The sequence below is a fragment of the Artibeus jamaicensis genome, unplaced genomic scaffold, assembly GCF_021234435.1.
Source record: "Artibeus jamaicensis isolate MK-2021 breed Jamaican fruit bat unplaced genomic scaffold, CSHL_Jam_final contig_465, whole genome shotgun sequence".
Lineage (NCBI taxonomy): Eukaryota > Metazoa > Chordata > Mammalia > Chiroptera > Phyllostomidae > Artibeus > Artibeus jamaicensis.
The window spans coordinates 24,058,421-24,071,513 of record NW_026521843.1 but is presented as its reverse complement, the minus strand read 5'-3'; the positions used below and the strand labels follow the sequence as shown (position 1 = coordinate 24,071,513).

General features: G+C 40.4%; 1 protein-coding gene across 12 annotated transcripts in view; it reads left to right on the top strand.

Annotated features, from left to right (window-relative positions):
* Positions 1-13,093, top strand: part of SLC8A1 (solute carrier family 8 member A1) — a 350,756-nt gene that overhangs the window by 285,095 nt on the left and 52,568 nt on the right. For 11 of the 12 annotated variants that reach the window (XM_053666917.1, XM_053666920.1, XM_053666911.1 and 8 more), the window contains 5 exons: positions 2,936-3,042; positions 6,233-6,253; positions 6,680-6,697; positions 6,813-6,827; positions 10,797-10,865. In XM_053666917.1, coding sequence (XP_053522892.1) covers positions 2,936-3,042; positions 6,233-6,253; positions 6,680-6,697; positions 6,813-6,827; positions 10,797-10,865 — 230 coding nt within the window. Of the gene's footprint in view, positions 1-2,935; positions 3,043-3,586; positions 3,691-6,232; positions 6,254-6,679; positions 6,698-6,812; positions 6,828-10,796; positions 10,866-13,093 lie in introns of all 12 variants that reach the window. The other variant, XM_037162091.2, reaches the window with a different exon arrangement.

Sequence of the window (13,093 nt, the reverse complement as noted above, 5' to 3'; positions counted from 1 at the left end):
AAATGTAATGGTTCCTTCTGTCAGGGGCACTATTGATTGTATAACTAATGATTTTGAAATGATATGCCATTATGCAAATCCCATCTATTTTAGGTAACTCTGCCAGCACCCACAGAGGGACTGTTTTCTTTTTCTTCATCCTTGATTTTCCAGCATCAGTTAGCACATACCAAAAATGATGTTTAAGAATTGTGACCCTCGTGAATAGTGATACTCTAATGATACATTCGAAGTGCTTACTTTATTATAGAAACTGTGCAGAGCCCTGTATTTCTCACATTTGTAAGCTACTCAGAGTAGAGAAAAATCAAGCTCTTACAGTGACAGAGGATTAAATTCATTAAGGATAAGAAACAATATGTTGTTCTTGTGTATCTGTGAAAATGTGGTCGTGTTGCCCTTGAGCATGACACTGGCAGCTATTCCTAAACACTTGTTTAAGCACAACTACGCCAGCCATCTCCACTGTGCTTTCTTTATTTCTACAGTCTAATAACTTACATGATAGGATGCAGGATGGGTTGGGAGGGCAAGATGAAGAAAGGTAAACCAAATGTTTTTAACTCATGTGAACAAAAGCATTGCAACATGCCATTCTGTTTAACGTCCACTATCATGGCGTGCTTTGATAATGAGCCCGGGACTGCCAGGTCTAGGTAACGGCAGCCTGGGCCTTCTACTGCCCACCAGTACTTTCCCACACATGGTTGTATTGAAGCTACGGTTTAAGGATTACGAGGCAATAATAGGATGGAAATTAATACCTCAAATACATAAGTTTGATCACATAGAGGGGAGACAATTAGCAGGTTTTTCTTGAGTAAATTGTATCTTGCTTATAACATCAAATTCAGTTCTGAAATAAAGACCATGCCTACTCTTTCTTATATCTTCTTGTCCTGTCCCTAATGTTTTGTCTTTTGGGGATACTGAGGAATGGTCCTGGTTTGGTCAGGGCAGGCTGGTTTGTCTTTGTGTGTGTGTGCACACACATACACATGCGTGCGTTTCCCTGTGCATTTATTAAAGAAACAGCAAAGCTTCTAATTTTCAGAATTGCTATGAGTTCTCACATCCTTGTTATTCTTCTTTTTTCATTACTTTTATTGTATTTTTTCATTACCGTTTTATCCCCCACACCCTCTGCTACGTCCACCCACCCCATTGCTGTCTGTGTTCATGAGTTCTTTTTCTTGATTTTTCTTATATGCTAAGTAAATAGATGAATTTAAGAAAATTGTTCGGAGAGTCTGACCGGAACTGTTCACTTATATGTTGGCCTTTGTCACATTGTTGGTAACTATCTAACTACTCTAAACCACAGTTATCGCCTTAGTCATTTACAGCTGCTCATCTAGTACGGTACCCTTTGGTGTTTCAGTCTTTGCGGACAGAACTGAGAAAGGAAAAGCATTGTCATGAGCTCCAGCTCCGTAATGGAGAAAAACTGAGATTCGAGCATCATGCAGGGATGTTCTGCAGCTGAGGAGGAGAGGGTGGGTTATGGGTTCCAGAGGACCAGAACCAGCCACTTGACCCCACACCTGCAATTTTGACCAGGAACGCAGGACTGAAACATCTAACATCAGGGACTGAGAACCTCCGAAAATTAAAAGCAACCCCTACCTATAGCCCTACAGCTTCCTTCATACTAGGATGCTCTTTGACATGCATAGGTCTAAATGAAACTTGATTACATATTTGAATTCCTACTAGGAATTCATAGACACACACACACACACACATATATATATGTTGGTCTCCTTCCAGAAAACCTAGAAAATTCCACCAAAACTAAATAATATCTATACCATTAAAACTGCGTGCCTATATAAACTCATCATTTCAGAAACTTTAGTCAGAAATGCTTTGGGCCAGTGTTACTAAAAGTATATATATTTTCCAAGAAACGAATGTTTAGGAACTCTGAGTAAACTGCAATACATGAAGAGACTAAGCCATTATTAATTAGAAAATAACATTGGATTTCTTCTCAGAGCCATCAAGGCTTATGGGAAGTTGAGATTTACATAATATTTGCATTTGTCGCACCTGCCTGTCAGTCACTCACAACCAGATGACCTTAAGGCAGGAAGTGCTAAAGAATGGGTTGCAGGAAGAATTCTTAACAAAACGCCTTCATGTATCAATGGAGTCTGAAAGAAGGGTAAAATGTATTTTGTCAAAGTTGAAATGCGACTTTGCGAGGGATGAAAATAACTGCGACATCATAACTCCTCACCCCACTTTTTGAGACAGCTATTGGGAGGCGTCCTTCCATCTTTAGAAAGACAGACAAAGTGTGAACGACTTCCTTTTGTGAGCTAGGTGGGAAGTCTAACCTGAATAAGAGTTTAATTCTAGCACATTGGGTGGGGTAACATAAAGGACTTTGTATCTTCTTTTGTGGTGCTTTTCTACATTTATTATTTCAATAAAATCTTAGGTTAAAATTATTACATTTGGGAATACAATAAAGCACAGTGAAGACAAAAATAATCCATAAACCTAACACCCAGAGATTACCTCTGTTAATATTTTGATGTGATTTATTGATTTGTTTTAAAGGAGCGATTTCCAGGGCACAGCCCAGACAGTTAGGGCGTTTACTGAATAAATAATTTTTTCCTTATTACTGTGGTCTATGTCCTTCTGCTCTTCCTTTTTATGATGATGATAAACCTGTTAGTACTGAGTACTGTATTCTGCCTGAAATAAGTCTGTGGCCCTGGGCAGGGGCGCTGCGCCTTGGGGGACCTCTCCCATCTTTCAAACCTATTCCATACTCGTTCTCGGAGGACAAACTCCCAGTACAGAAGTTTCTCAGTTGCTCTTTGTTTGGAAGTGCAGCTCATTAACCTCGCTTTCCTCTTCTTTATGTTCCTTCTCTCTCCTCTTCCCCTTGTTCGTCAATTTCTATTCTTCTCTGTTTCAGCAAAACAATATCAGTCAAGGTAATTGATGATGAGGAGTATGAGAAAAACAAGACCTTCTTCCTTGAGATTGGAGAGCCCCGCCTGGTGGAGATGAGTGAGAAGAAAGGTGGGGGAGCTGCTCCGGGCCGAGCCCAACAGCTTCTTGCTGGCCTGTGGCCCCCTGGATGCCTGCACTCTTCAAATGTGACTTCAGCACACATATCCCTCCGCCTATGTAACAGGGCATAGATCTCACTCGGACCTCACACCGTGCGGGGCTTGTAGCTCCATTAGCCGGTTTTGGCCACGCTGCTCATTACGGGTCTGAGCTATCAATCTCCAGTGCAGTCCATCAAGCCTCCATTTCTGGGAAAGTTGAGGCAGATGCTTGCTATGTCAAAATGAAGGCACCTTTCTGATTTCTCTTCCTAATTCGGGGTACCTTCTGACTGCTCATTGGAGCAGGAAGAATTTGTGAATGTGGTAATTAGCAAAGCAAACTTACTGGGGGCCGCCTGAGAGCACCCAAGATGCCCTTTTACATACTCCGGGAGGTCCATGTGTTGCCAGTTCTCCCTCCATAACATCACAGTAACATTCGGCTTGGTGAACACCCAGCATGAGCGTGTGACTCCAACCATTTGTTTTGCCTTTGTCTTGTGTTCCCACAGGAAGATCATTACCATTAGAATATTTGACCGTGAGGAATATGAGAAAGAGTGCAGTTTCTCCCTTGTGCTTGAGGAACCCAAATGGATAAGAAGAGGAATGAAAGGTGTGAGAGTATACAAAGACATACCAGCGAGAAATTGTACTCTTCTCTCTCCGTGTCTCCCTGCTCTCACACTTAACTCTCTCCTCTTCCTCCGCTTCCAAGTGCTAGCCTTCATTTCCTCTGAAGCTTTAGCAGTTACCCGGCCCTTCCCTGACTCCCAAGTGCACCAAGCTCTGCCCATTTTCTCCAGGAAATGCCAACTAACCTTGATTGAAACCAGATTTAGTAAATGCTGGAAGAGATTTCTGGAACTCAGAAATGATATAAAAGAAAGATTTATGCATTTAGTTTCTCACTAGTCCAGGGATCATTCTCAAATTTGGTTCCAACTATTAAAGACCACTTCATTCCTGTTAGCAGTGACAGATGAGTTCAAAGACAACTAGTAGGAAATTTCAAAAAGAACTAAATAACTGGATGTTTTCAGAGGACCCAGGTTTCAAAAAATAATAAGAACAAAGATCCTTGAGGAGTACTGGTATCAATATTCTAGTGTTCATTTGGACACAACATTGGTTATATAATCAAATATGCCATTTAAAAGGGACCATAAGTATGAAATCACAGTCCATTTTCTTAGGAAGGCTGTGGTCCTTCAGTTAGAATTTAGTCCTTGCTTAAGGCCTAACTAGTCGTATGCACAAAATCTTTCTTTCCTTATAGAATTCACAAATTTCTAACATGTATAATGAAAAGAAAAAAAGGCAGCTGTATCCTCATAACTAGGCTTTTTTGGTTGATTTATACTTATAGTTGTAGAATTATTTGGATAAAGAAGACAAATTTTTGTTCTCTTTGACCATATCTATTGTATGTGGCCAATATTTGATAAGGAAGGATAAGACTTTTCTATCAGCTTTAAAGAGAATTTTTTATTATAATTATGACTTCCTATGATTATCCTGTATAGTGGCTCTTTTAAAAGAAATCCTACTCATTTAATTGTTTGCACAAAATGAGGATACTACATATTAATAGCTCTTATTAATTGCATATAGCTCTTATTAATTGCATAGAAATAACTGATGATTAGACAGACCACTTTGCAAGAAATTTAAACTTTTACATGTAAAAAAAATCAAATATACAGGACTAATTTCTATATAGACCAAGCATTTGGGGGAATTGAACTAATCCCACATTTATAGGAACTCAATGGCCTCAGAGTCCACCAGAAAAAAAGAAATTGTTATCCTGACTTTATCGCCCTCAAAATGGTAACAGGCACCTTTGGGATGACGGAGAGAGGAACACGGAGGACCCATTCTAATTCAGCCCATTTCATATGCTCCAATAGACCAGGGACAGAAGGAAAAGGAACTTGAGAAAATTGTGCTGGGTTCTTACAAAGATGGGATCAACAATGCCTCATTAACATACAAGAAAAAGCACTTAACTTCTAAATGAATTCCTCCGAAGCACTGTCTTTTATCTAAAAGGAGAGCATCTTGGATACAGCCCTTTCAATTGTCACTTTAATACAATATGCCCTCATGTAAGAGGGAATTAAAATTCCTTGATAGTACTATCCAGTTCTGCACCAGCCAAGTGGATTCTTATCACTAAATTACTGACTTGTTTCAGAAAGTGTCCTCTAATGCCACCATTATTAGAGCGAAAATTGGGCCTGAGAAAGTAATTGTAACACTCCTATCTACAACTCATGAGGTCCTTTATTTGATACATTCAGTCAGGTACCTTTCACCAAAATGAAGTGCTGCATGCAGAATAGTCTGAGTTCAAAGCACAGGACCTGAAAGAGAAATTATGTAACCCCACCACCACCACCACCACCACGCCTTGTCAGTTTCCATGGGACTTTGTGTCCACAGAAGCATTCTGGTTGTCCAATTATACTGTGCAGAAGTCATAGATAAGAACAGACAAATAAGCACTAATTCCTGGGACTTGAGTTTTGAGGATAAAAAACAAAGAAGCATCCCTCGATGGCCAAAATACAATGCCAACAGAACCTACAGAGAGAGAACTTTACTTATCCAAAGTGTCCTTCCAGGAAGGGTGGCCAAAATAAAATTTCACAAGAAGTTTTATCTGTTTTTATTGAATGAGAGAGACAATACCTGAGATCCTGGATGATTTAAGACTCCCATTTATATTGAATTAACTTACTCCCAGGCAATATTTCATGAAAGCACCCACTCAAACACAGTTTAGGATTAACTCTACAAGACGTTTCTACTCTATTTTGTAAACTAGGTATATACATACTATGTGTAAACATATATAGTAGAAATTTTCATTAAATGTCAAGAAATAATATACAGATATATATATATACACATATTGTGTGTGTGTATATATATATATATATATATATATATATATATATATATATATGGCACATTTGCAGAAATTAGTGTTGGGATTATTTATTTGGAAATATTCCCAATGCCCCAATTCTCTAGGCTGCACCAATATTTTACCAGTGGCTCCCTAGATTTCTTTCTGCTGATATTCCTCTTACTTTCATTATTCATCTGGTCTCTTATTCTGTGTTTGTCTTTGTCTGTTTCCTTCACAGCCCTGTTATTGAATGAGCTTGGTAAGCATTTCATTTCTTGCATTTCCTTTCCATTTTTCTAGGTTAATTTCCATTTCTGTCAAGTGGTACAATAGCTTTCTGACTTTTATTTCTATCGATTTACTAGCAAGATTGTTATTTGGCCTCATTTTTGTTAAGGTCATATAGTTTATGTTCCAGTTTTAGTTTAGTATGACCTTTTTTAAAGAATGAGTGATTTCTTAGGAATGCACAGAATTAAATTTGTGCACTAAATCCCATATTTTTTTGTAAAAAAAATAATGATTATGTCATGAACCCATGCTTTGAAATTTTTCTTAATTATAAATATAATTTGGCAAGTTTTTACCCCTCACATGGGTTGTCAGGTAGTACGATGTCACTGGTGTTTGTTATTTAGAGTGCGAGTAAAATAAATTGTAACATTTCTTTTTTTTTCTTTTTTAGGTGGCTTCACAATAACAGGTATGAATTTTTAAAGTCTAATGACATCAAATTTTACTTTTTACTGTCTGTTCTCACCATATATTATATAAATTTTTACAAAATCATTTTTCATTTTTATTTGCTTTTAATGAAGGAAAATGCCTGTATGGTAAGAACTGTTTTTCATGTCCTTTATTTTGTTCAAATACCCTTAAAAACCAACCAGAACCACATCTTATATAACCTGCATTAACATTTAGATGTAGCCCATGGTGTGTTCTGGCTAATTTCACAAACTTAACATTTTGCACATTAACAATGTGTGTGTGTTGTGTTTCTTTATACACAAATGTATATGGAGAACCTGTGATTGTTCACATTTTGATGCTGGTCCCTTTACGAATGTTCACACAGTCCTGGTGATGTACAGTGTACCCGGCTAGATGTTGCAGAAAGTACCAGAATAAATAAGACAAATGCTGGCCTCAAGGAAACACAGGAGGTGACATCCAAGACTGCCCCATGGCCCACACTCGGGATACTGATGTGCACATGTACCCTGTTGGGAGGAGACGGAAGTCCTTCCCCGTCGTCCCACCTCACCAACTTGAACAAACCCCTTTGTGGGGACTTACATTTTAGCATTATTAACACTTATAGAATATGAGTAATATTTCTGCCTCTTGAAGGGTGCTACGAAATGCTCTATGAAAACTCAAAATGCTCATCAGAAAGTTGAAAGCCCTTAAATTCAGAACGGTGCTCAGCCTGTGTTGATGGTGTCATTGAGCACAGCTCTAAAGCTATTTCCTTGTGAACAGAAGGAAGGTGTTTCCTTACAACCTTCTCTCTTAATATTTTCTCACCCTTTCGAAATCTTCTCTGCAGATTTAGAGTGGGAGGTAGATAATCACACGCCCAATCTACTGTGCAGGTATCAGGATCCTAGTTCTTTTTTTCTGACGTCAGAGAAGCTGAACACAAAAGTTAGAAAGGAAATATTTCCAACTATTCTAATTTTGAGAATGCTGTGATGGGAGTTGGGGGGAGCTTAGCCCACTCTTAATATAAACACACGGCCAAGTAGTTCCTTCCAACCTGATTCTGTCCAAAGTGGAATTTTCTGAAAACGAGAAATTTCACACAGGCTCTTACTGTCCACTCCAGACAAAATATTTAATGATAAAGTGACTCAGACTCTCGGAGACACAGAAATTGCAAAGGATAGAAATGTCGAACAGGACAGGTCCTGGTAGAGGATTTCCGAAATCGGACTCCTCTGAGGCTCTGTCTCCCAGGCCAAGTCTCCCCAGTTTGCCCTGTTTTTAAATCCAAATGCAGGGATTTCCATTTATTTTTAATTGTTTAATCTTTTCTCTCTTGTCCATCACTTTAACTCATTGAGTCTTCTTGAAAATATTCTGATTCTGTCACCAATAAGGTTGTTGTCCTTGTGGAATTGGAGGAAGGTAGAATTCTGGCAAGTTGAGCTTCATGGCTTCCTTGAAGTCTTCTCTTTTTAAAAAGTCTACCATTGTACAAGTAAAATGTATCTGGCAGCACCTTCAGCCCTAAACAGCCTGGTAATAAGACCTTAAGGAAATATCTCCGGCTGTAAAATGCCTTATGAAAATGCATTGAGGTGTTTGGATGTCTTCCTATTTTATCATGGAATATGTCAGGATTTTGCTTTTAGGGCCATCCTTCCGTATCACTTGAAACCTCATCTCTTTTAGTTTCTAGGTAATTTGGATCTCGGTGCTCTTTTCTCAGAAATTGTTCCTATAAATTTCTAGGATATCTGTCCAGGAATGTCCAATGTTTGGTGCCCTGGACACAGCTTGCATCCAAGAGGACAGAATCACTTCTAAAGGTTTCTGTCATTTCATGTACTTCATCAAGTTCTTTCTTATGTCTGAAACTTTGATCTGAAAAGTAGTTTTTGTGTTGACATTATCTCTTCCCAAGACTTGAAATTGATACTGTTAGAACAAGAGAAAGTTCCAGGACTGTCTGGGAATCTCTACATTGGCCTCTCACTCTGCCTGGCCTTTCTTCTCCTTGGAGTAGTCAGAATGCCCAGGATGCGCTCTCTATAGATGCTACCAAGGAAAATTCTGAAACTTAGGTCTACACAGTCGCAGCAGCAGTAAGTCCCAAAGGGCTTTTCTCTGAAGTCAGTTTGAGGCTTTGAAGTCAAGGCTTTGAGGCGTAGGGGTAGTGGAGAGGAATTAATCTAGCCTTTGGATTTTTCCAATAGCTTTTATGTGGTCTTGTGCAGCTGAGTGTGAAAAATCTAAAATTGAAGCAGGGTATATGGAGATTGAAAAACTTGTTTGGTCCACAGCCCAGCACCTATATTTCAGAGATCTCATTAGTGCTGGCCATTAAGTTCTGGAGGTACTTTTGGAATTTGTAAATCTTTGCCTGCTGTTCCTAGAGCTTGTCTCATTGAAAGACTCTTGTTTGGACCTATGACCTCATTCCCCTTTGACCCTCCAGACATCTACCATGATAACCCTCTATACGCTACAGCTCGTCAGAGTTTGTAAAGCATTTCTTATTTATTGTATCATTTAATCCTCAACCTTATGGAATAAGATGTTACTGTCCTCGCTTGAAGGAGAAGAAATGAAGGTGCAAAGAGATTGATGAATCTTCCCACATCACCCACTCATGATTCAGAGCCTGGCCTTCTGACTTTAAGTCCAAGGCCATGTGATGACCGTCCCAATCCAAACACTTTTATTTCCTGCCTCTGAACTGCTTCATTCCCTCCGGCATCATTACTCCTTTCCATTCAAAGCCAGCTACTCATGAATACCATCCATGTGAATGCCAGTCAAATGAGAAACCAGGGGACCCCAAAATGGGGAAACTACAGCACACTAATTCAGATGTTTTTAATACAATTAAGTATCCTGGCTCAGTTAGGAGAGGAGAGAGGCATGTTTGATTTCCCAAATAGGCAGCTGTAGAATACTGTAATTGTGTAAAAGTATATAACAGTCAATATACCTCTTTAATTTTCTTTAACTTACTGATTTGAGAGAGAGAAATATCTATTTCTTTTTTCCACTTATTTATGCATTCATTGGCTGATTCTTGTATGAGCCCTGACTGGGGATTGAACTCGTAACTTTGGCATAGTGCATTGACACTCTAACCGAGCTGCCTGGCCTTGGCCAATATACCTCTTTTAAAAAGTTACTCTTCCAATCACGTTATGCTCATCATGTAATAGACTAAACAAGGCACATGGAAGGAAAGCAAACTATGAAACGTCTTATAGTTAAATAGAAACACTTTAGTCACTCCAGTACATAGGTTAGAGGAACAAATCCCCTTCCAGTTCAGCTTCATCTTGTAGTTGAGAACTGGGTCTCAGAGAAGTGCCTTGGCCAAGTTTGGACAGCAAGCATTATGACAGATTTGGCACCAAGCCCCCAATCTCCTGATTCCCAGGTCAGGTCTGGGTAGCTCTTAGTAGAAGCCAACAGCAGGTGGGTGTGGAAGTCAGGTAAACCAAGAGTTTGATGAAAGCCCTGGGCCTAGGTAATCCAGACAGTTGCTGTGCCCACGATGTGCCCTGGCAAAGTGTACCAGTGAATACTGCATTCTCCCACTTGGAATGCCCAGCAAATATATAGGCATGTTCTCAGATGTCATGTACTTGACCCTCAGACCTGTTATGTAGATATAACAGGTACTACGGACCCCATTCCACATTGTGAATAAACTCAGGCAATGGCCTGCTCTAGGCGATGTTGCTTGCACCAATAGGAAATCCAGGCTACCTTTCATCACACCCAGTGCTTTCCATTGTTTCATGACACCTCTGGAAGCAGCAGCTTAAAGGACATGAATATTCCATTTCAGAAACTGGCAGCAATCTGCCTATACCCCTACTCTGGTGTGTGTGGTTTATTCATATCATCTGGTTTGGCTTGTAGAGAACCTGCCCCATTCACTTCTCACTTGTGTAATGTACAAAGGCGTGACTTATGACCACTCAACCCCCTAACATTGCTTGCGACGTGTGCATCTCAGTGTGATATTTAGCTTACTAATTCCACAAAGCTCTGCTAGCAAACCAGTGCAATCTATCCTGCTCATTTTCTGCCTGTCCCTTTGCTAGGCCAACCTGTCTTCAGGAAAGTTCATGCTAGAGAACATCCGATTCCCTCTACTGTAATCACCATTGCAGGTACTCAATTTCATTGTGGTCCTGGAAACCCAATTTAATTAAGTTGAAGTTAACTGTCTTCAAGTGTTCTTTAGGTCTGTAGATAGCAAAGAGATACCGTTTAGCCCTTGTCCTTCTAAAACACTGCTAAACAATGCAGTGGCTTCTCTGTAGCTGGGGGTTACAGCAGATCAGCAACAACACACAGCCCCGTCAGCACAGGCCAGGAGGCAGGCTTGGTGGAGGGAGCAGCATGGACCCTCAGGGACCATATTTCCTGCAACTCTTGCTGCTCAAGTATGGGTCTTCCATTCCAAGTATGGGAATGAAGTCTCTTTGAAAGCAGGGGTATTGCTACCCAGAGCCTGCCTTCAGCCAACACGATGTTAGCCATATGTGCGCAGATGATAGGACATCTGTGGGGAACTATCCCAGATCCCCTTCGGTGCAGAGCCCAGGAACCATCCGCCACACTGCATCTCTGGATGAGGACACTATTTCCTAATAGTCGCTCCTCTGTATCTCCGTGGCCCTTGTCAGCCGTGGCAGTAAAACACTGCTACCTGCCCCAACAGAGCCTTCTTCATCCCCACCTCCCAGGCCCTGACTCAATAATCATGACACCCAGCCCTGAGTACAGAGTTGTTCCAGAATAGTCCTCATGGAAATGAAATTACCGGTCTCCTTAAACTCTGATCAGAAAGGCCAGTCTAGGGCTGAAAACTATCAAGAGGTCTCTGCTCTCAGATGTTCAGCATGGATCGGAGTCAAGGATTACAATAACCTGGAGCAAATTGTCCCACCCTCAGCTTGGTAATCCTTTCCAAATTTGACATCATTTGTTATGACTGAATACTGTAAGTACATTAAAGAATACCCATAGTAGCTCCTCAGGCACAGATTTCCCGTAGAGTCTATTGTTTTCTAACAGGGATCACTCTCATCCCTTCACTGCTCACAGTGCTGCTGCTTCAAAACGCAGCTGAGCCAGAAAGCATCAATGGCATAGCTTTGGCATAGTCCTGCTTTGTCCAGACCCCCGGCACTTGCTAGCTTTTGTTATTCATGATTCGCAAAATCAATTACTCAGGAGAAGGGAGGCTCCCATACCGGTGATGTTATCACAGGACTGTTTTATGTCCTATCAGTACTGACTTTAATAGTGGCTGTTAATTATGCACATGATCTCTATGTTGTGTGGGTTGGTTAAGACCATGGTGTTACATGATTTATTATCAACTTGTCAATAAAACAGGGTGAGTTTGAAAAGTATGTATGTATAGCGAGAGACACACGGAGAGAGAGAATTAGTTTTCTCTGAGGAGCAAAACTAAAGCCACCACATGTCATCACTCTGCGGAGGTAAGGCAATGAAACTGACTCGACTGTAGTAAATGGACTGTATTTGGTCCAGCCCTCAAAGTGGAAAGGAAACAAACATAATGGATGATCAAAAAATGCTGTTAAACTAGTTCCCTTTTCAATAAAAGGCATCTAAAAGAGGACACTGGAAAAAATTGACTCAGCTTTCTCCTTTGCAGTGTCCAAACATCTGCACCATAAATGCTAGTGTATCAGTACCATTAAAAAGCACTAATAGAATTTGTCCAGCTGCCTTTTCTCAGTTCCATGTAAGCAGAATGATCTCTTAAATGTTCATGACATTTATGAAGTAGAATTAGCTGTGACCCTTCCAGGACACTACCCCTTTGTGCTTTGACTTCTGTCTGCCTGCATTGCTCCCCCCCCCCCATCCCTACACTTCCCAGTCATCCTTGCCAGCACCTTCACATAGCGAAGATCTCCGCTTTGCCGCGATTCTCCCCGCAGAGCCAGCTGCTCCTGCCCCTTGTCCTCAGCCCTTACCTGGCTGCCCTAGAAGCTGGGCCATCTATATGCCTTACTTCCCATTAGACTATGAGCTCCTGGAAAAGGGGGCTTCAGTGTGCTGATGTACTGTAGGAGCACAATGACATGTGAAGATGATTTGTTCATTTAACACATCAAAGAACAAATGAGAGGCTTTACTAACAGTGAGTTGGAGAGTCACACAACAAATACTTATTGAGCACCTACTACATTTTATCCATTGTAATAGGTTCTGGGGGTCGTAAGGACAGTTTGAAGAGCAGTAAGACATACCGTTCTGCCTTGGTAAATTTACAGGCTGGATATTTGTATATAAAGATGACTTTATATTAAGTCCTTCTAAAAAATTTTAAGTTAGAGTGGTTGTTCCTAAATAGGTC